At 58.0% G+C, this 20,361-nt stretch overlaps 1 protein-coding gene across 2 annotated transcripts in view; it reads left to right on the top strand.

Moving 5' to 3' along the window:
* DISP3 (dispatched RND transporter family member 3) overlaps positions 1-17,903 on the top strand; it is a 59,798-nt gene extending 41,895 nt beyond the window's left edge. The window contains exons 3-21 of one of the 2 annotated variants that reach the window (XM_019541340.1): positions 274-493; positions 2,466-2,602; positions 3,093-3,227; positions 3,508-3,668; positions 3,835-3,974; positions 4,453-4,598; positions 4,979-5,140; positions 5,523-5,684; positions 5,979-6,101; positions 6,752-6,888; positions 7,496-7,677; positions 8,321-8,451; positions 8,891-9,066; positions 10,188-10,314; positions 11,390-11,505; positions 11,890-12,049; positions 12,502-12,615; positions 14,080-14,246; positions 14,648-17,903. In XM_019541340.1, coding sequence (XP_019396885.1) covers positions 274-493; positions 2,466-2,602; positions 3,093-3,227; positions 3,508-3,668; positions 3,835-3,974; positions 4,453-4,598; positions 4,979-5,140; positions 5,523-5,684; positions 5,979-6,101; positions 6,752-6,888; positions 7,496-7,677; positions 8,321-8,451; positions 8,891-9,066; positions 10,188-10,314; positions 11,390-11,505; positions 11,890-12,049; positions 12,502-12,615; positions 14,080-14,246; positions 14,648-15,010 — 3,059 coding nt within the window. In that variant the 3' untranslated portion in view covers positions 15,011-17,903. Of the gene's footprint in view, positions 1-273; positions 494-2,465; positions 2,603-3,092; positions 3,228-3,507; positions 3,669-3,834; positions 3,975-4,452; positions 4,599-4,978; positions 5,141-5,522; positions 5,685-5,978; positions 6,102-6,751; positions 6,889-7,495; positions 7,678-8,320; positions 8,452-8,890; positions 9,067-10,187; positions 10,315-11,389; positions 11,536-11,889; positions 12,050-12,501; positions 12,616-14,079; positions 14,247-14,647 lie in introns of both variants that reach the window. The other variant, XM_019541339.1, reaches the window with a different exon arrangement.
* The last annotated feature ends 2,458 nt before the right edge of the window (positions 17,904-20,361 follow it).

Here is a 20,361-nt window from a genome sequence, read left to right as displayed (position 1 = left end):
GGCTGTGGCTCTGAGGTGACCGTACATGGCAGCATGGTGGGCCGAGGAGCTGCATGGAGGTGGCCGAGAGTCAGGGCAATGAGGCTGCCGTGGCCCTGCCTGACCTCTTGCAAGGCAGCGCCATCCAGGGCAGCCCTTCGAAGCTATAGATGGCTGGAAGAGGTCCCCTGAGCCAGTGGGTGCTGTTGACCCCACCAGCATTGGGCCCCTCCTGTAGTCGTGCTCCTTCAGCTGAGCTGCGTCTAACAGAGTCCATGCTGGTCCCTCCCGCAGGGTCCCTGGAGCTGGCCATGACCCACCCTGAGTTCTACTGGTACGTGGACGAAGGGCTGTCTGCAGAAAACATGAAGAGCTCCCTCCTGCGGAGTGAGATCCTCTTCGGGGCCCCGCTGCCCAACTACTACTCGGTGGAGGACCGGTGGGAGGAGCAGCGCCACAAGTTCCAGAGCTTTGTGGTCACCTACGTAGCCATGCTGGCCAAGCAGTCCACCAGGTGAGGCAGGTGCCTTGCGGCGCGGGGAGGGCGGGAGTTTGAGGAGATACTGAAGGAGCGTGTCAGGTGTACGTGGAGTTAACTCGCCTTCCCTGCATGACGGTGCTTGGGGGCTTCTGCGGGGGTAAAGCTGAGTGGAGGTGTCCGGCTGTCTGGGGACGTCAGGAGCACTGGATGTGGCTGTGGGTCTCAGGCGAGTGCCTGGTCTGGCTGCATCTCCTGCCTTGGTCAGCAACCAAAGCATGATGCTTCAGGGGAAGCAGAAAAAGCTTGCGCAGTGTTTGTGGTTCACATGCTTCCTACACACCTCGCTAGCATGCTTCTCTTGCACCACAGTTGTGTTCCTGAGACGCTGAGACGCCAGGCAGGTTGCAGCTTCAGCTAGCCCGTGCAGGGGACTCCCAGCAGCAGTCATGCTGGCAGAGACATCAGCCCCATGCCACGGGCATTGGGGTGGTACTTGCCTGGCATGCTGGTGCTGATGCTCTGCTGCCGCAGCTTCGCTGTATGTGGTGCCAAAGCTGACCAGACTAAAGCTAGCGCAGATCTGTGGACCCAAGCTTCAAGCCCCTCTCCTACAGTGCAGATGCACCTGGCAACAGCTGGCGTCACAGGCTGGAAGAGCAGCTCCTGTTCTCACTCCTGGGCATACAGTGGGAGGCAGCTCCACAGCACGGGTTTAGGGTCACACCAGTGTGGTTTGTAGTGGGATAGACAATGGGGTCCAGCATGGGTGTGCAGAGGAGCCCCAGCCAGTGGGTTTATTTGGGGCAGGGACAGGCCATGGCCCGAGTTGTGGCTGCTCCCACCAGGCCTCACTCAAAGCCAGGAAGGGATTTATCAAGCTCCTCTCCAGTTCCCTTCCACCCGTCCACTCCCAGCAGAACTGTCTCCATTTATATCAGCTCTCCATTTGGCCCAGGCCAGTTTCTTAAAGGTGGTGTAGCAGTCCTCGCTGGAGGCTGTGGGGTCTGCTCCTCCTTCACTTCACTTCACCTGTGAGCACTGATGCCGATGGGGCAGTGGGAGGGGTTGCTCAGGGTGCTGCATGGGCTCCCTTCTCTACAGTGCTGCACCGTGACTGTGTTGGGGAGACTGGGGCTCTGTTTCCACGCTCACTGGGCAAGCCTCGTTACCAGCCTAGGCAGGGAGAGTGCGATTGCATTGAGTCCCGCACAGCAGCTCTGGGAATGGGATGGCTGGGAGGAGAGCGCTCCATCCTGCCACCTGCCTGCATCTGCTGCCACTCCTTCATCCCCTGCTGCACTGAATCTCAATCGCTCCTGGGCAGAGGAGACTCTGATCTTTAAAAGCCAAGCGAAGTACAGCCAGTCCTTGTCAGCTCTGAATGGCAAGCAGCCGCGGAGTCCTCCCAGCCAGGAGCCGAGGACGGAGGGGTGGGGGGTTGCAATTACGGGGAGCAGCACCAGGAGCTGGGGAGCAGATGAGCTGTTGCGAAGACTGGATTATGGGAAGGCTCCTGCGGTGCTGGGTTATTGTGCTCCTGGCTTTAATTATCTCGGATTACCTCCGCACTGAGCCAGCTTCCAGCAACAGAGGCCGGTAAATTGCCCAGCTCTCACTAGGCCGGCACTCTGGCTGCATCCACTGGTTATTACCTTTGTGCTTAATATAATAAGCAATGATTAAGATTCCAGATGGAATTGGCTTTGGGGCCTTCAGGAGCTATTTACTGATGGCAAGAACTCAATGCCGCAGGACACTGGGCACCAGAGGAATTATCGTACCAGCATTAGACCCGCTCTTGCTGTTCGAGCTCCCCCTTGTGCAGACCCCACCTGCTTCTCCTCCCAGTCCCGTGCCATTCCAGCACCCCACCTGCTACCTGGGAACATGGCCAAGTGCCCAGGCTGGTGCCCTTGTGTCTTTTTGGAGGAGAAGCTGTGTTCAGTAAGTGCCCTCGCTGTCCGTTCACCTCCATGCTATTCCTTTCTCTCCCCCTTCCACCCAGCAAGGTGCAGGTGCTGTATGGTGGGACAGATTTGTTTGACTACGAGGTGAGGAAGACTTTCAACAATGATATGCTGCTGGCCTTCATCAGCAGCAGCTGCATTGCAGTCTTGGTCTACATCCTCACCTCTTGCTCAGGTAAGCGGTGCTTCCATCTCCCTTCCCGCTGAGCCTAAGGGGTGCAGGGAAGTCCCTGGCTTGTGCAATGAACCCACATGTGCCTTTTGATTCTTGCTAACTGGGTGGGGGTGGAAGGCTTCATGTACCATTGCTGGTTCCCCACCCCATACTTTCACATCGAGGACATGGATGTCACTGCTGGCAACACTAGGCTCTGAACTTAGGTTCCCAAATGGGTGCCACTTCCAGAGGTGGTGGGACGTGCTTTCCCCCTGGATGTCCATTAGAGCTGGGGGTGCTCAGTACCTCCATAAATCAGGCGCTGGCATTTCCAGCTGAACAAATGAAAATAAAAAGGAGGGGCAGAAGCTCTTTCCTCTGACCCTAGGAGCCACCCTCATCCCAGGACCAGAGCTGGGATCCCTAGTCTCTGGACCAACTCGGGCACTGTGGAGGTGTGTCCCGGTGCTCAGCCTTGGCGTCTCCTCCCTCTTGCTCCCCCCTGCAGTGTTCCTATCCTTCTTTGGCATTGCCAGCATTGGGCTGAGCTGCCTGGTGGCCCTGTTCCTGTACCATGTCGTTTTTGGGATCCAGTACCTGGGCATTCTCAATGGTGTGGCTGCCTTCGTCATCGTGGGCATCGGTAAGAGGCTCCCTTTCAGAGCCCTGCCAGTGCGGCCAGGCCCCACCTGCACTGGGAGGTCATCTCACTTGGTGCAGGGAAAACTAGTGCAGAGGGAGAAGGGGGATGGGGCAGGCAGCTTGTGGGGCAAAGCTTCCTCTCCCCAGAGCTGCTGCACTTGCACTTTGGGGGCCAGAGCCTCTTCTGGGGGTGGCTGCCTCTCTGCGCTGCCTTTCGGGGAGTGGTGCCGACTCGCACCTGCTGGGAGTGGCCCTGTTTAAGCGTCTTGGTCCCCTCCCAGGTGTGGATGATGTCTTTGTCTTCATAAACACCTACCGCCAAGCTACCCACCTCAAGGACCTGCGGCTCCGCATGATCCACACTGTCCAGACAGCGGGCAAGGCCACTTTCTTCACCTCCTTGACCACCGCTGCGGCCTACGCTGCCAACATCTTCTCGCAGGTAAGCTGCGCCAATGGGATGCTCTGCCCCCTCTGCCTTCCCACCGCAACCCCTGCCTTCGTGAGGTAGCCAGGCAGAGGGGCTGTAGGAACATACCTCCAGCAGGGCCGTTGCTGTGGCCACTCTCAGCCCCCGATGTTCCTGTCCCAATTGTCTCTTTGTGCAGATCCCAGCTGTACATGACTTTGGGCTCTTCATGTCACTGATCGTGTCCTGCTGCTGGGTGGCGGTGCTCTTCACCATGCCGGCTGCACTCGGGATCTGGACCCTCTACTTGTCTCCCTTGGAGAGCTCCTGTCAAGCCAGGTGAGAGCCCCCCAGGCTGGCAGAGGCACTGTGACTTGTACACCTCGAGGAACTCTCCCAGCATCCAGTCCTTGAGCTGCGGGCATGGAGACCCTGCAGGCAGGCAGGCAGCCTAGCTTTTGAGATGCAGATCTGTATCTGCTTGGGCCCTTGCATTTCTCCTCTTCCCTCCCATTAGCATGGCTCTGGACTTGGCTAGGTGTAATTCCTTAGCAGAGCAGCACACACCTGAAATGCTGTCACACAGGGGTCCTGATCCCAGCCTGCCCCATGTGCCCAGTCCAACCTCCTGGTGATCCACTGTCAGCCTGGCCTTGTCCACCCCGCACAGCAGCCATGGAATTGATTTTGTGGCTTTGGCTGTGGGCTTCCAGGCCGAGTGGGTGGAGCACTCTGCTGATGCTGTGCTCAGGTCTGGGTGGCAGCTGGCTGCAGGGTACGGGGCCGCTTACACTGGGTGATTCCCTCCCTGCTGTAGCTGCAGTCAGAAGTGCATGAAGAAGAGCTCCTTGCACACTGCTGATGACCTGTTCATCGTGTCGGAGGCTGCAGCTGGGCCAGCCCGGGGCACCCTCCCATACCTCGATGATGACATCCCACTGCTCGACGTGGAGGAGGACTCGCGTAGGTGCTTGGGGTCCTTCTCAGGACTAGGAATGTCTGCTAGTGGCTGTCCTGACATCTCTCCCAGGAGTGCTGCTGGTTTGTGGAGGCCTTGCACAAGTCATGGTACCCCACTGTGCCTCAGTTGCCCCACATGTGACTTGAGTCCATGTTGGATTAGGCTGTTAAGTGGCTTCCAGGGGAGCTAGGAAGTGGCCAGCGGGATAAGAAACCTCAAGCCAGTGCCTTTACCATAAGCTCTTCCTCCCAGCTCTAGCTGGTGCAAAGAGTGTTTCTTTGCAAAGGGCTTGGGCTTCAAAACCTCTGGATATCACTGCCCGACCGAACCTGCAGCCCCGGGTTCAGGGCTCTTAGGTGATGCCTCTGGCCTCTCTCCACAGTGACTCCAGAGATGGGGGATGTGCCCTTGGTGTCAGTGCTGCCAGAGAGCTTGCAGGGCCCCACTGAGAAGAGCAGCCGTGGCCACCTGATAGCCCACCTGCAGGAGCTGCTTCAGCACTGGGTGCTGTGGTCTGCTGTGAAGAGCCGATGGGTGATCATGGGTAAGATGGGCAGGAGATGCCCTTCCTCAGGGCACTTCACACCCTGGCCCCTCGGCACACAAGTGCTGGCAACGCCAGCCATGCACTGCTGCTCAGACATTGTCCCGCCCTGCCAGCCTTCCCCAGGTGGCATGGAGTTTCCCTTTGGGGTTTAGCAGACACAGCTGCACTGCTCCCGTGTGGCTAGTGAAGTGGCTTCTGGGCAGCGCTCTGTCCCTGGGCAGCTGGGGACCCAGATCCTCTGTGCTTGGAGGCTTCCTGAGGGGCCTGCCTTGCCCTCTCTCCCTCTGCCCTGGGCGCACATCTCTGGAAAGCCCCTGGAGATGCCGAGAGGATGAGAGTCATGCTGAGTCCCACATGCTGGCTGTGCCTCTCATTGCAGGGCTCTTTGTCCTAGTCCTCATCCTGTCCATATTCTTCGCTAGCCGCCTCCGCCCCGCTAGCCGCGCTCCCATCCTGTTCCGGCCCGACACCAACATCCAGGTGTTGCTGGATCTCAAGTACAACCTGAGTGCCGAGGGCATCTCCTGCGTCACCTGCTCAGGTGAGGGCTTCTCATGGTGTGACCTGGGTTGGGGGCTGAGATATGTATTAAGCAAAACTCTTCCTTTTTGTTTCTGTGCATGGTGCTGTTCAGCCTTGACAGCTGGTGTCTTCCCCTCCTCCAAGCCCCCCTCCTCAGCATGTTGCCCAGGGCCAGTCAGGGCAATGTCCATGTGATACCAGTGCAGGCTGGCAGGGTCCCCTGTGTGTTCCCCGCCTGTACAGGGTGCACTGGTGTGACTGGTCCCTGATCAGGCCCCTGGTCCTTTCCCCCCTGACTAACCTTGTGGGACAGGTTTGTTTCAGGAAAAGCCCCACAGCTTGCAGAACAACATCCGGACCTCCTTGGAGAAGAAGAAGCGGGGCTCAGGACTTCCCTGGGGGAGCAGAGGGGGCACGGGTGAGGCTGCACAGCCAGGTAAGTCCACAAAGGCTCAAACACCTGCTGGTACTCTCTGGCTTTAGGCAGGGTGTGTGGTCTGAGGTGCCCCAGGTCCCCCCTAGTAAAGATGGCAGCTGAGTGGGCTCTCAGCAGATGAGAGAGCTGCAGACACCCCCACCAAGCCCCAGACAAATGTAGTATGGTTCAGTGGGTGAGGAGCTCCTGGGAACACCCTGCGCTCAGATGACCTCTAAGCTGTCAGCATGTCCACTGCTTCTGCTCCCCAGCCCCCACAGGGACCAAGACTTTCAGCAGAGAGGCCTTTGGGATGAACTGCTTAGCAGAGTGGCAGCATGGTCCAGTAGCCTGAGCACACAGCTAGGACTAGGAGCCTCTGGGCCTTGTTCCTTGCTCCCCTGGCTTAGGGCTTGATAGTCCTGCCAGCTACTTTTGACTTTTGAGGATGGGCTGGTTAAGGGGCCAGCTCCCAACTGAGCATAAATCGGCATCACCCATGAAAGTCTGCGAGTTATGGGAGTTGCACCAGACACTTGTTCTGAAAGCCCTTTGGGAAGGGGCCTTGCTGCCAGCAGGGTCGTGCTGGGGCGGGAAGAATGTCAGGGAAGCTTCTGTGTTTGCACCTTTGTGGATAACTGCCCTCCCCCCAAATGTGCTGTGCCCTCTAGATCTCCAGGGGACTGTGTACATCTCCAAGTCCAAGAGCAAGGGCAGGCCAGCCATCTACAGGTTCTCGCTCAACGCCAGCGTTCCTGCCCCCTGGCAGCTGGTGTCCCCGGGGGATGGCGAGGTGCCCTCATTCCAGGTGAGTGTGTTTAGGGAAGGTGGAGCACGGCCCACCCCCGGTGGCCAGCTCACGTGTCTCGCCCCCGCTGTGCAGGGGCCTGCGGGGCGTCGCAGGGCAGTGCTCGCCCTGTAGGCAGTTCAGCTGGCACCAGTACGACTTCTGCCGTCCCTGGTAGCCACCTACTGGAACACTTTGTGCCTTGTCTTGAGACCTCATTCCACCGCAGACACTTCTGTGGGAGCTGGGGGTAGCTCAGTCCCAAGGAAGATCAAAGCAGGCTATGGGAAGCCAGGCTTCCTCTGCTGAGCCAACCCCGCAGAAGCTCCTGTGCCATTTGAGCCGAACCTTTGCTCTCTGTCTGCACACGCTGGACAGCAGATGCGTGGCCAAACCAAGCCACTCAACTCTGCTGGAAGTCGGACACTGACAATAACTCTGCTCCCCATGTGCTGGGAAGCGAGCAGGGTGCAGGGATGGGGTCATAATGCCAGTGGTCTGACCCATCCCATCCAAGCCCACTCTGGGACTGGGCCAGGCCAGGGCCCAGGGGAGGGTGTGATGCTAAGGCATGCTCAGCTGCGGCCCTGTGGAGTTAAGTGTCTGTTTTCGTTAATCCATTGCTTAGGTGTATAGAGCGCCTTTCGGTAACTTCACCAGGAAGCTGACCGCTTGTGTGTCCACAGTAGGGCTGCTTACGCAGAAGAGCCCCAGGAAGTGGATGATGACCACCTTGTCCTGCGACACCAAGAGAGGCTGGAAGTTCGACTTCAGTTTCTACGTGGCGGCCAAAGAGCAGCAACGCACGCGGTAACTGCCTGGGGGGTGGGGGCACGGAGCTGGGGAGGGGCACAGCAGTGGCTAGTGCAAGGAGGGGAGACGGGACTCCTGGATTCCTTTCCTTGCCTAAGCCGTGTCACCTCTCTGGGCCTCAGAGAAGGCTACAATGCACTGCTGCCCGGTGCTAGGCAGAACCAGATGCTTGAGGCATTGCAGCCTCTCCACTGCTCCAGTCTGCTAGAGATTTTCCACCAGCCATGAGCAGGGAGATCCATGTTCCACCAGGCCATGGTGAGCAGAATAGCACCATCTGCAAAGCCTGGGTGTGTTGCAATGCCCCTCCCCTACCTGGGACAGGTCCTGGGCATCCCAGATGGAGAGTGCAGTCCAGACTGGTGGGACTACGGATGTAGCAAGCACCTTCCAGGCAGAGGTGGGGGTGTGATGGAGGTACTGCATGATAAACCAGTCATTCCCTCCAGCTCCTTGTCTCTCGCCCTTCCGTCTGCCCTGTTCGTTCCCTGCCAGTCCTTGCCTTGGCACATTCCCTGTTGCAAAGCCCCAGTGCTGTCTTGCACTGTCAGACCTTGCCTCAGCTGCTAGTAGGTGGTGTGGGGGCCCTGCCTTTCCACCTGCTCAGAATATCCCATAATGGGCTTTGTTTGCTATGCAGGAAGCTGTACTTCGCCCAGTCACACAAGCCCCCGTACCACGGCAGAGTGTGTGTGGCACCCCCTGGCTGTCTGCTCAGCTCCAGCCCAGACGGTCCCACCAAGGGTATCCTCTATGTGCCCAGCGAGAGAGGTAAGTGAGGTGGAAGTGTAGGGCCAAGGGCTGGGTCTACAGGCATTAACTTTAATTTTTGCTGGGGTGGTGGGGGGAGGCTATGATGATGCCCCCTACACAGTGGCATGGCCAGAGCAGAGCTGAATGGGGGCAGATGCTGGCTATCTGCTGCAGGCTTGGGGCTCACCACCCTCCTGTCCTCTTCCTAGGAGCCCCACACCAGCCATGCCACCATGGCAAGGTACCCCCTGCCTACCCAGCACCAGTGGGACTGGGATTTGATATTCCCATTTCAGGGCCTCTTCCTGAGAGGGGCCAGGGCTTTCAGGCCCCCATGTATTTATCACCTATGGCTGGGTCTGTCTAGCTACAGCTGCTCAAGGAGGGCTGGCCTGTCTGCTGTGGCTGCCTTCCTTGCTCGCCTGCATGTTTTAACCTCCTCTTCTTGCTCTGACAGCAGCCCCTAAGGTGAAGCCCTCTACCACATCGGGGTTTAACCCTTGCATGAACACAGGCTGTGGGAAGCCAGCCGTGCGGCCTCTGGTGGACACAGGAGCCATGGTGTTCGTGGTGTTTGGCATCCGAGGGGTGAACCGCACTCGGCGCCCGGATAACCACGTCATTGGAGACATGGTACACGCACTTTCCCGGGAGTCGCAAGCACAGAGCCCAGCCAGCTCTCCCCACTGCTGCCCCGAGAGAATAGTGGAGGCAGGCATGCTGGGATCAGGCTCTGAGGAGAGCCCACCCACATCTTACTGTGTCTGCCCAACAGAAATCAGAGCTTGCTCCAAGTGCTCCGACACTATCCGAGCCCCAGAGCCAATAACCGTGAGACCAGGCAGTCTCTCCATGGGGTTTACAGGCAAATCAACCTAGCTGCAAGCTCCACAGCCCTCGCTCTGTAATTATTGCCTCCCCTGCTGCGAGGTATTAGCATAAATAAATATGGATCAGCCTTGCGAGGGAGAGCCTGCTGAGGGTGACTTGCCCCAGGGCAGCTTAGTTCCTAAGCCAGATAGCCTGACATGTGACTGTCGCTTCCCCAGTGCACCTCTGCTAATCACTCACTGGAGAGATGCCCCAGAGCTGCTGGCACCTCAAGGATGGGCCAGGCAGAGCACCCGCCCTTCTTCCCAGAGCTGAGTGGGATGCAGCCAGGGCACTTGGGGCCAAAGGGCCTGTGCCTGCCAGAGGGGCAAGGCACTCTGGTGCAGTCTGCCTTGATGCCCAGCAGGCAATTTGAGCTCTTTTTGCTAGCCTGGCTTTTGGGTTTGAATCCTGGCCAGTCTGCAGGCTGTGCAGTACCTCATGTCTGGCTTTTCCCTTACAGGGATAAGCTCCATTGCCCTACGGTCCCTTATCCTGCTAGAGCTGTGCTCATGCTAAGGGCTGTGCCAGTGGATCTAAACCAGGGCAGACAAATTGGGGTGGGGTTTGTGTGTGGACAGGCCTTGAGCCCTGTGGGTGGGAGAGTCCTTGGGACACAGAGGCCTCCAGTTTAGGCGGCTGGGCTGGGGTTTGGACATTGCTATGACCTGGCAGTGTTGTGAGGGTGGGGAGCACTCCTGCCAAGCTGTTTAGTGCCACAGCATCTTGTTCCCAGTCAGGTGTGTGGAGCTGGGAGGCTCAGGCAGTGCCCAGCGTCAGGGCCACTCCTCGCTCAGCTCACTGTTGTGTGGTTGGTCACATTGCCAGTGGTGGGATGTGTGCCTCACGTGTCCTGCTCTCGCTGTTGTGTCTCCTTGTGAAAGGGCAGCGTCATCTACGATGACAGCTTCGACCTCTTCAAAGAGATTGGCAGCCTGTGCCGCATCTGCAAGGCCATCGCCGCCAATGCCGAACTGGTGAAGCCTGGAGGGGCCCAGTGCCTGCCCTCGGGTACGTAGGGCAGAGACTACCTGTTCCCACCCCAGGAAGTCATGGGCTTTGAGGGAAAGGCCAAGTCTGTGCTGAGGGCTAGCTCGAAGACTCGCAGAACACCTATGTGCTCCCTGCCCTGCAGACTGCTCACCCCATAGCTGTTTGCTTGGCCTGCGGGCACCAGGGAGGTGCTTTGTGCAGCCAGGCTCCCACTCTGCTCACAGCGGGGTTTTATCAACCTGTCGCTTTGCCCAGCAAGGCTGCAGATGGGAACAGCAGCCCAGGTATCTCCCAGCTTCCTCTCTCCCAGGGCATCTCAGCCCTCTCCTCCTTCGCTGAGCACACGTCTGGCAGTGCTGCCAGCCCTCCCCATGAGCATCAGAGCAGCTTCGCTAATGGTGGTGGAGCCCCTCCCGGCTTGCCCTGGCATTTAGTAGGAGAGGACCAGGCCTCTCACTCAGGCAGGGGGTGGCTGATACTAAGCTGATGATCCCCCCCCCCCTCTCCAGGGGAGCAGCCATGCCCTTGGAAGCTTGCTGGTCACGGCAGCTCCCAGGGGTGTTGGCCCTGCTCAGGGAGGACGGGGAGCCCCGGGCCAGGACTGTAGAAGGTACAGCAGGGTGGAGCCAGCTGGAAGTGGACACCTGTTTGGGTATCCTGGGATGGTTTCAGAATAGGAAGCCAAGGTTGTGGTTGCTGCCTCCTGGGAGCCAGCTCCCTGCCCTGTCCATCCTGTGTTCTCAGCTGTGCTGCTCCTCCTGCCTGCCCATGGGTCCCCCCGTGCTGGGTCTTGACACTGTCCCCTGGCTTGGCAGCTTCACCACCTAATATGGCCTCATGCTTGTTCAAGGACTGTCTGGGGCCCTGTGTGGGATGCCTGGCATCTGCTCCTCCCTGAGCTAGTGGGAGCTGACAGCAGTGGGCCCTAGGGAGTGAGGGACTCCATGGTGTGGTACACGAGTCCCCTGTGGCATGCAGAGAGGCTGCAAGGAGAAGCAGCTGTTCTTGAGCAAGAACTGCAACTCTTTCTTCTGTCCCCCCTGCTCCTGTGTCCCTGCCCCTTCCCTACCCCTTGCTCTTTCTTCCTCTTCAGGTTACAGCATCTCCTCCTTTCTGCAGATGTTGCACCCGGAGTGCAAGAACATCCCTGAGCCGAACCTGCTGCCTGGGCAGCTCTCCCACGGGGCAGTGGGGGTGAAGGACGGCAAGGTGCAGTGGATCTCCATGGCCTTTGAATCGGTGAGGGTGCCGCCCCGGGCTCCCGGCCTGCCCCACCTGCCAGCTGGAAACAGAAAGCTGGCCCTGGCAGTTGGGCTAGAGACGATGCTGTCCCCACAAGGGGGTGGATCCCTTTGGCAGCCTGGGCTGTGCAGGGGCACTTGGAAAGAGTCCTGGCTCTGAGCCGGGCAGGGACACAGTCACCCCTATCGCTGAGACAAAGCCCCAAGGAGGGGGACAAGGCAGAGGGGAAGGTGCAGATCAATACAACCGCTTCTCCTGCTGGGACTCAGAATGAGGTAGCCCCCTAGCCTGGAGGAGCAGGGGGCATCACTGCTCTGTCAACCCAGAAATGACTCACTCCCTTCTTCACAGACGACTTACAAGGGCAAGTCATCCTTCCAGACCTACTCTGACTACCTCAAGTGGGAGACGTTCCTGCAGCAGCAGCTCCAGCTCCTGCCCGAGGACTCTGCCCTGCGCCACGGCTTCCAGACCTGCGAGCACTGGAAGCAAATCTTCATGGAGATCATAGGCAGGTGGCCTTAGCCTCCTTCCCCCGCACCATGCCCTGCCCCTACTCACCTGAGCTTTTTCCTGACACCTGCACCCCATATTGCCTTGGCCTTGCACCCCCATGCCCAGCCAAGAGCAGTCTACCCCGATCAGACACCGAATGAGGAGAGGTCTCCGCCCCAAAGAGCTTGCAAAGCAAACAAGACAGAGTAGAGCGAGGACAGGAGGGGAGACTAAGGCACTGGCAGAGAGCGACTTGCCTGAGATCACACAGTAGGTCCATGATGCAGGCAGAAAGTTCCTGATCCCTGGCCCCATGCATCTTCCCCTTCACCTAACCTAGTGCCCCTTTGTATTCTGGCCAGCCAGGGCTTCAACAGGGTGAACCCCACAGCTGCGCCCTGCCCACCTCCGATGGGCCTTGCTCCCACCCGGTGCCCTGACCATGGCGGGGGTGTGCTTGTCTTGCAGGAGTGCAAAGTGCCCTGTATGGCCTCATCCTCTCGCTGGTCATCTGTGTAGCGGCGGTTGCTGTCTTCACCACCCACATCCTCCTCCTGCTGCCCGTGCTGCTGAGCATCCTAGGTAAGAGCATGCCCCTAGCAGGTTGCGCTGAACATCTGCAGGAGCTGGCACCAGGGCTCCATTCTGCTTTGATACAGCTCTGCCTACTCCTGATTTCCACCCAGGCCACTTCTCTGGGCTTAATTTTTCTCTCCCTTCCACCCACATAACTGCTGGGGTCACTCCTGTCTGACCCAGGCATAAGGGAGAGGAACCACTTGGCCTGAGCGTGCCAAAGGGCTGCATTGCGATAGAAGAGTCTTGTGCCTAATTTCTCGAGCATTTTATCTCCATAATCCCTTCTATTTGTTTAAATAAGGGTTTGAGCTACACAAACGCCATCCCTGCCTCTTATGTATAATAATGTGATTAAGTCCCACATGCTTCGAATAACAATCGCTCTCCATTCCAAAGCACAGCGCCACCTCTGCTGTTTCCAAGCCGTGGGGGGGCCTGAGTAAAGCTGCATATGTTAGTGGGTTTGTTAGTGTTTTAAACAAATCTGTAAATAGGCTCCCTGTCCCTGGCTGGGCTTTGACAATATTATGGACTAAGCATGTTGCTAAACTTCTCAGTATAAAAATCAAATCTATCATTTTAAAACCACTTAGTCTCCCACTCATGGCTGACAGATAAACAGTGCTCACTGCTTAAAAGGGAAGCGTGCACACTGTGCAGAATATCAGCGAGCAAACCAAGGGAGCGGGTAGGTAAATACATGCACACATGTGTGCACACAGGCATGCATGCACATATGCACATGGACATACACACTGCATACAATGCTAGTAGCAAACTAAGGGAGTGGGTAGGTGAATGCGCATGCACACAGGCAGATTCATAGATGCTAGGGTTGGAAGGGACCTCAACAGATCATCGAGCCCGACCCCCTGCCTAAGAAAGAGCACTGGGGTCAGACACTGCACAGAATGCCAGTAAGAGAATGGGTAGGTGCACATGCACCACCAAGCAAACCACAGGAGCCTTTTTCATGTGGCAGGTATAGGAATGCACACGCACATACTCATGCATGCCCATGCGGTGCGCAGAACTCCAGCAAGCGAACCAAGGAAGCCTCTGTCATGTTGGGGGGTGGGAGGATGTGAGTACATGTGTGCGCACACACGCCCTGTGCTCTTTGCCAAGCGTTCTTTTGGCTTTACAGCATGCTCGTTCGTAGCGGTCTGTCTGTCTCTTCTCCCCAGCCTTCTATCAAATCTAGGCGCCTGGTCCCCCATCAGCACAGCACACGGGTGCTTAATGAGCTGAGAGTGCAGGCCAGGTCCCCTACCCTGGTGTAAAGAGGCTCTGCCCCTTTCCACTCCACATGGGGAGGAAGGTACAACTCGGATAGGTCAGGGCAGCCTGTAAGCATACTGCATAGACAGTTCCCTGCATCCCCTATTGAGCTCAGCACTGACTAGGGCTGGTCCTCAGTGAGAGTCTGAAGTTTGCTTGACGTTCCTCGCTGGCTTCTCTGTGCAGGGGTGGTCTGCCTGGTGGTGACCATCATGTACTGGTCTGGCTGGGAGATGGGTGCAGTTGAGGCCATTTCCCTCTCCATCCTTGTGGGCTCCTCAGTGGATTACTGTGTGCACCTGGTGGAGGGCTACCTGCTGGCAGGAGAGAGCCTGCCACTCCACCAGGCTGAGGTGAGTTCCCTTACACTTGCCGGAGGGGGTGTGGGGCCATGCCAGGGTTCAGAGTACCCTTCCTCCCTATGCCTCCTGCAAGGGGCAGGGAGAGCCAGGGCCTGCCCCAGCCATGAGGTTGGAGAAGCGGAGCTCCCAGCACTCTGCCCCTGGGATGGAGGAGCTGGTGTAGCCGAATCCAAATGCTGCTTCTTAGGCCCTGCCTGTACTGGGGCGGTATGACGGATGCCCTATTGCATGCCCCCACTCGGTGTGACTGATGCTGGTGCAGCTCCCACCAGGCCTGTGCCATTGGCTGGCAGAACTGCAGCCACCTTGGCAGCTAGAAGCTCCCGTTCGGGCATGGGCACAATCTCCTGTGCCCCAGGGCTGCCTGCTAACCTCACTGCCCTCATCCCCAGGACCCCACCGCCTGCCGCCAGTGGAGGACGATGGAAGCTGTGCGGCACGTGGGTGTAGCCATCGTCTCCAGTGCTGTCACCACCATGATCGCCACAGTCCCGCTCTTCTTCTGCATCATCGCACCCTTTGCCAAATTCGGGAAGATTGTGGCCCTCAACACAGGCGTCTCCATCCTGTACACGCTGACTGTGAGCACCGCCCTGCTCAGCATCCTGGGCCCTGGCACCTTTACCCGGAGCAGGACTTCCTTCCTCAAGGCCCTGGCGGGCGTGCTTCTTGCTGGCCTTGCTGGCCTGGGCGTCTGCCTGGCACTGCTGGAGAGTGGATTCAAGATCCCACTGCCCAACGGGATGACCCTATAGTGCCCCACCGCCACCGCCACCCCTGACCTTGCAATCCACTCCCCCCCTTTTTAAAGGATATATTTTGTAAAACAGAGAAAAAGCCCAAACAGACGCTCCTTTTTCCCAGAAGGTTTTTCACTCCAGATGCACTTTATTTTCCAAGGGGTTTGGCTCGGACCTCCTGTTTATTTCAGCGGATGGATGAATCATGTGGGTGCCCAGAGAAGTGCCTGGGCTGGCAATAGCAGAGAGAGGAGGAGGAGGAGTCCCTCTCCTCTCGGTCTGCTTGGTTTGTTAAGGAGCTGAGCATCTGGAGCCCTAGAAGGTAAATGCAGCCCTCAGGAGGTTGCTGGCTGGGCCCTTTCCCCAGCACTGCTCCCCTGGCTGGCTTGCTGATGGGGGCAGGGATGGGGTCCAGCTCTCAGGGCAACAGGCTCCCCTGAGCAGGAGCCAGTGCATCACATCCACCGTGAGCCTTCAACATGGGACTCCAGTGAGGTGTATGGGTGAACCGTGCCTCCTGGGCCAGACCATGGCTGGTGCAGGCCAGCTGGTGTCATTTCTGCTTCCCCATGCTGCACTGCTTGAGGGGCTAGGAGGAGGTGGCTTCAGGAGTGCTTGGGATGGGTCTATCCAGACAGGTCAAGGGTCAGCAATGCCAGAAGAAACGCTGGCTGCCACAGGCCTGACCCTTTCCACAGGGATCTGAGCTATGCAGTAGCCGGGGCGAGAACTCAGGTGTGGCCCTTCGGGGCACTGGTTTGGGTTGGTGCCACTGGACACAGCTGTGGGGTGTCACCTCTGCAGTCCCAGCACAGAGCAGTCGGGGGCTGCTGGGTGTGACTGCAGTGTGGCGCTCCCTGGGGTCACAGATGTGTCTGTCTACCCCCTACCCCATCCCTGTCATGCCACATGTAGGCAGGGTCCATCTTGCCCAGGGAGCTGCTCTTTGTGGGCCTCTCCAGGGCTGGCAGCTGTGGAAAGCATCTCCCCTCATCTCCAAGTCTCCTCCTCAGCAGGGGATGCTGTGACATGCCCACCCTCCAGCAGCAGCAATAGGGGAAGGACCGTTGGTCAGTCGCAGCAGTGAGCTTTTACCCTGGGAGTGGGCTGGCCCCTGGGGGCAGCATGACTCGCTCAGCCAGGGGTGAGTGTGGATGATGCTGGGGGCTCTCCCCTGCCACTGCTTGCTCAGAGCAGATGTTTCCTATTAAAGGAGAATGAGCCGAGCACCATTAGCAGGGACATTTTAGGCATCGCTGGCTCCATCTTATTCTTAAAGTGGAAATAACAGAGTGTGTGCATTGTTATGTGGCGGCCTGGTGGGGAGCTCAGGCCCCTGGGCATCTGCAGGAAACATGCCCTGGCCCTGGGCAGGGATGCCACACTGCTCTCCTGCCCATCCAGGGCCTGGCTACTCCCCTCAGCTGTGGTGAGCAGTGAGGGAGGAGCCCTAGGGAGAGCAAGAGGGGGTAGGGAGTGAAGCCGCCTGAGGACTGGTGGTGGAGCCAGGCCTTGGGGAAGGGCACGGAGCAGTAGGGCAAAGGGAAGCCACAGCTGCGGGGAGTCGAGGTGCCTCCTCCCTTAGCACAGACAGCGGCTGTTGTGTGTGTGCCAGCACTGGACCTCAGCTGGGGGGACTCCTGCCTGGGCTTGGCATATGCCTGAACCTAACTTCAGGAGCACGGGGCTCTGTTAAGGAGGTGGCGGCAGGTGCAGGTCAGCCCGTACTGGGAGGGCAGCTGCTGTCCGTCTGCGCAGGGTGGAAACCCCTTCAGCAGCCCAGGGTTTGAGCTCCTGGGTGTGGGGGAGCTTTCCATGTCCAAGCACAGAGAGAGCTGTTTGGAGATCACAGGCATGTGTGGCCACTGCTGAAGGGGTGTCCAGAAACGGATGTGTTGGAGCAGGGACTAGTCCACTCCCAGGTATAACCCATACAGTAGTCATTAGACCTGATCCAGCACAGCAGACCAGTTGTGACTGTGTCAGACCCAGAAAACTCAGCCAAGTGGTGGTAAGAGGCCAGCCTATTAGTGCCTAGCTAAGCGGCTGGCTGGGAGGAGCGCAGGGCTGATGCTTCGGCCTCAGAACAAGGCAGCGCGGTCTTTTCTTCTCGTGAGACATTCTCGTTTTGCGCTGCGGCCTCGGCAGCCCGCGGCTGGGGGCCTGTCGCTTTGCCTTCCCCTGTGGCACGGCTGGGTGCGATCGCTCTGTGGTGCCGTTCCTCGGGGGAGCCCAGCGTCTTTGGCTTTTATGATGCTTCCCCATAGAAAACAAATGTATGGGGGCACTTCCTGCATAGCAGAAGTCTGTGTCCTGTCCAGCTCTCGCTAGGAGTCTTCAGCGCCCAGTCAGAGCCAGCGGTCAGGAAGCATCGCTAGTCATTGATCTAGCACAGCCATGCTGCCTTGAACTGAGAGCTGCTTGCATTACTCTGAGGGCCCAAGTGAAATCACTGCTTTGCAGGGCTAGTTGCTCTAGAGTAGTGCTTCTCAACCATGTTGGACGCAAGCCACCCAGGCTCGTGACACCCTCAAAAAATGGCAGCTTAGTTTTCACTTGTTTTTTGACTACAGAAAAATAATAGAGCAATTCTTCTGTTGCAAAGAACTTGGAGAGGCAACAGCAGAGCAGAATGCTTTTAACACAGTGATTTCTGTCTGAAATATCTGGGTTCATCACTGATATGTCTCGGAGGGAGTACTGTGTCCAGTTTTACCCCTCTCCCCCTCCACTACAGAAAGCATGTGGACAAATTGCAGTCCAGTGGAGGGCAACGAAAATGTTTTAAGTGGCAGGTGCACATGACTTATGGGGAGTGGTTGAGGGAACTTCAGCATGGGCTGATTCAGGCTGCAGAAGAGAAGACTGAGGTGGGACTTAATAGCAGCTTTCTGCTGGGAGGCTCCAAAGAGGACAGAGCTGGGCTGTTCTCAGCGGGGGCAGATGACAGAGCAAGGAGCAATGGGCTCAAGTTGCAGCAAGGAAAGTTTAGGTTGGATATTAGGAAAAACTTTCTCACTAGGAGGGTGGTGAAGCACTGGAACAAAGAGGTTGTGGGATCTCCATGCCTGAAGGTTTTTAAAACCTGGCTAGACAAAGCCTTGGCTGGGATGATCTAGTTGGGGACGGTGCTGCTCTGAGCAGGGAGCTGGACTAGATGACCTCTCGAGGTCCCTTCTAACCCTAACTTTCTATAATTGTATGAAGCATGTTTGCACACATAACAGTGCTAACATTGTGCGGCACCCTCAACATCCTTAAACAGATTGCAAGGCACCCCAGGGTGCTGCAGCACCCTGGTTGAGAATTGCTACTCTGGAGATGTGTGTTGTGGTAGAGTTGGTCCTGAGCTCTGGGGTTGAAGGGTTGGATGATCCCTGTCCTAGCAGCCTCACAGATTTAAGTGTAGGAGAAAGAGGGACTTGTCCCTAGTGACACGGAAGAGCAGCGGCAGAGCCAGGGGTAAAACTGACTCCTCGGTGTCATCCAGTGGGCAGGGTCGGGCCATATCTCAGCATCTTTGTGGCAGCGGCAGGAGTTGTGAACCTTGTTTGGGGCCTGATGGCCTCCAGGGAGGGTTTCCCCAGCAGGCAATGTGCTCTGTCCTGGTGGCACCCGGTGAGCAGCCAGGGAACACCTTCTTGGGAACAGACATGGGGAGAAGTTGCCACTTGGTGGAGCACGGCTAGGTGTGGGAGCACCAAGTCAAGAGTGGGGCCCTGGGACCTGCCCACTGGTAGGTGGGGGTCAGGAGGAAGGGCATCGCGCTCCCTGACATGCTCTGTGCACGCTCGTTTTTCACGGCAGCATGGCCTACTCCCCCGGCTGGGCGCAGGAGTCCTGTTATTTACTGCAGCCATCAGTGTCCTCCCGGCTGGGGCGGCACTGATTGATTTGCAGCTGGGCAGGGCGAGCGCTGTAGCACCTGCAATTCCTTTCTACATAGCTGCTCAGCAGGGAGGCAGTAAATCCTCTGCTCACCTATTTCAGCTTGTGGCCAGCGGTGCTCCAGGCTATGGCCCTTGCTCACAGTCCCCTCCTGCTTGGAGTAGTAAAGCAATTCTGTCTTGGTAGGATGGTGTAGGGAGAGATGGGAGTGGGAGCTGGATGACCCCTGACGGCCCAGAGAGCTGGGGGTGGGAGGCAAGTGCCCAGGAGGAGCAAAGGCAGCTTTGAGAGGTGAAGGAGGGGTGTTTGGCTTTGGGGAGAGGGAAGCAAGTGGGTCCAGGGCCTGGGGTCGCCAGAGCTGCAGGGGCCAGGAGAAAAGAGGCAGGAAGGGGTCCTCCTTACTCCCTGCCCATGGAGTGATGTAGCACAATTCCCCCTGTGCCGTCCCCATGTGTTTTTTGTAGGGCGTCTCCTGCCCCCACTGTTTACAGTGCCCCTTGGTTTTGGAGACTCTTGTAAATAAAGGATTTTGACATTCACACTGGGGCCTCCCGTGGTTCCTCCTCCCTCGCGCTCAGGTCTGTGTTCGCCCCGCGTAGCACTGCTTACCCCCATGGGCTTGCAGGCCTTGGACCAGCTGCAGCTCTCAGCAGAGCATGGCCTGTTTCTCCAACCCTTGCACATGCTGTCACCAGCGGCACAAGCTCCCTGGAGCAGACTCCAGTTTACCCACCCATGTGACATCCCCTTTGCACCGGTCCAAGTGGCTGTGGCAGGCGCATGGTGCATTGGGACCGAAGCTGGTTGCCCCAATCTGTGCTTGTCTTCTACTCCTGAGGCTCCCTGCTGTTTGGGTGGATGGGGTTTCATTGCAGCAGGGGATGCTGGAGGGGAGAGATGGGCCCCTTCTCCATCGTCAACCTCTCTCGGGGACAATGAAGAACCCTCCTGGGATCGCTGCAGGGAGCTCTTCGGCCATGCACTGTATTCCAGGGACCAGCAAATGGGTGAGGGATGGGGATTGCATGGGGCAGACTGGCCAGCTGTTCTCCTTGGTAGCGTGTTCCAGTCTGGTACCTCCTCTTCAGAGGACATCAACCACCGAGTGCATCCCCTGGGCCCCAGGCACTTTGCAACTCTGTGCGGAGGGGCAGCACCGCGTGTGACAGGTGCACTCTCGGTTCTACAGATGGGGAAACTGAGGCGCGCATGCTTCAAGTGACTTCAGCAAGGCCCTGTCCCCTGGCGATTGCTTCCTCAGGAAGGGGCAGGGAGTATTGGTCCAGGATGTTGGGGGTGCAAGGGATGTTGGTCTGCCCTGCTGCCTGCCTCGTGCACGAGCCAGCCCCTCAGGCCAGGCAGTGCCAGAAGCCCCCAGAAGGCAGTCTCCAGAGGCGCGTTGTGCCTGGGAGGCCGGACCGGGGAGGGAGGCCAGCACCGTGTAATCCAGTCTGGGTTCTGCTTCAGCACGTGGCCGG

Source organism: Crocodylus porosus, unplaced genomic scaffold (genome assembly GCF_001723895.1).
Source record: "Crocodylus porosus isolate Cpor-Errol unplaced genomic scaffold, CroPor_comp1, whole genome shotgun sequence".
Classification (NCBI taxonomy): domain Eukaryota; kingdom Metazoa; phylum Chordata; order Crocodylia; family Crocodylidae; genus Crocodylus; species Crocodylus porosus.
The sequence above is the reverse complement of the archived record's forward strand: the minus strand, read 5'-3'. Positions and strand labels throughout refer to the sequence as shown.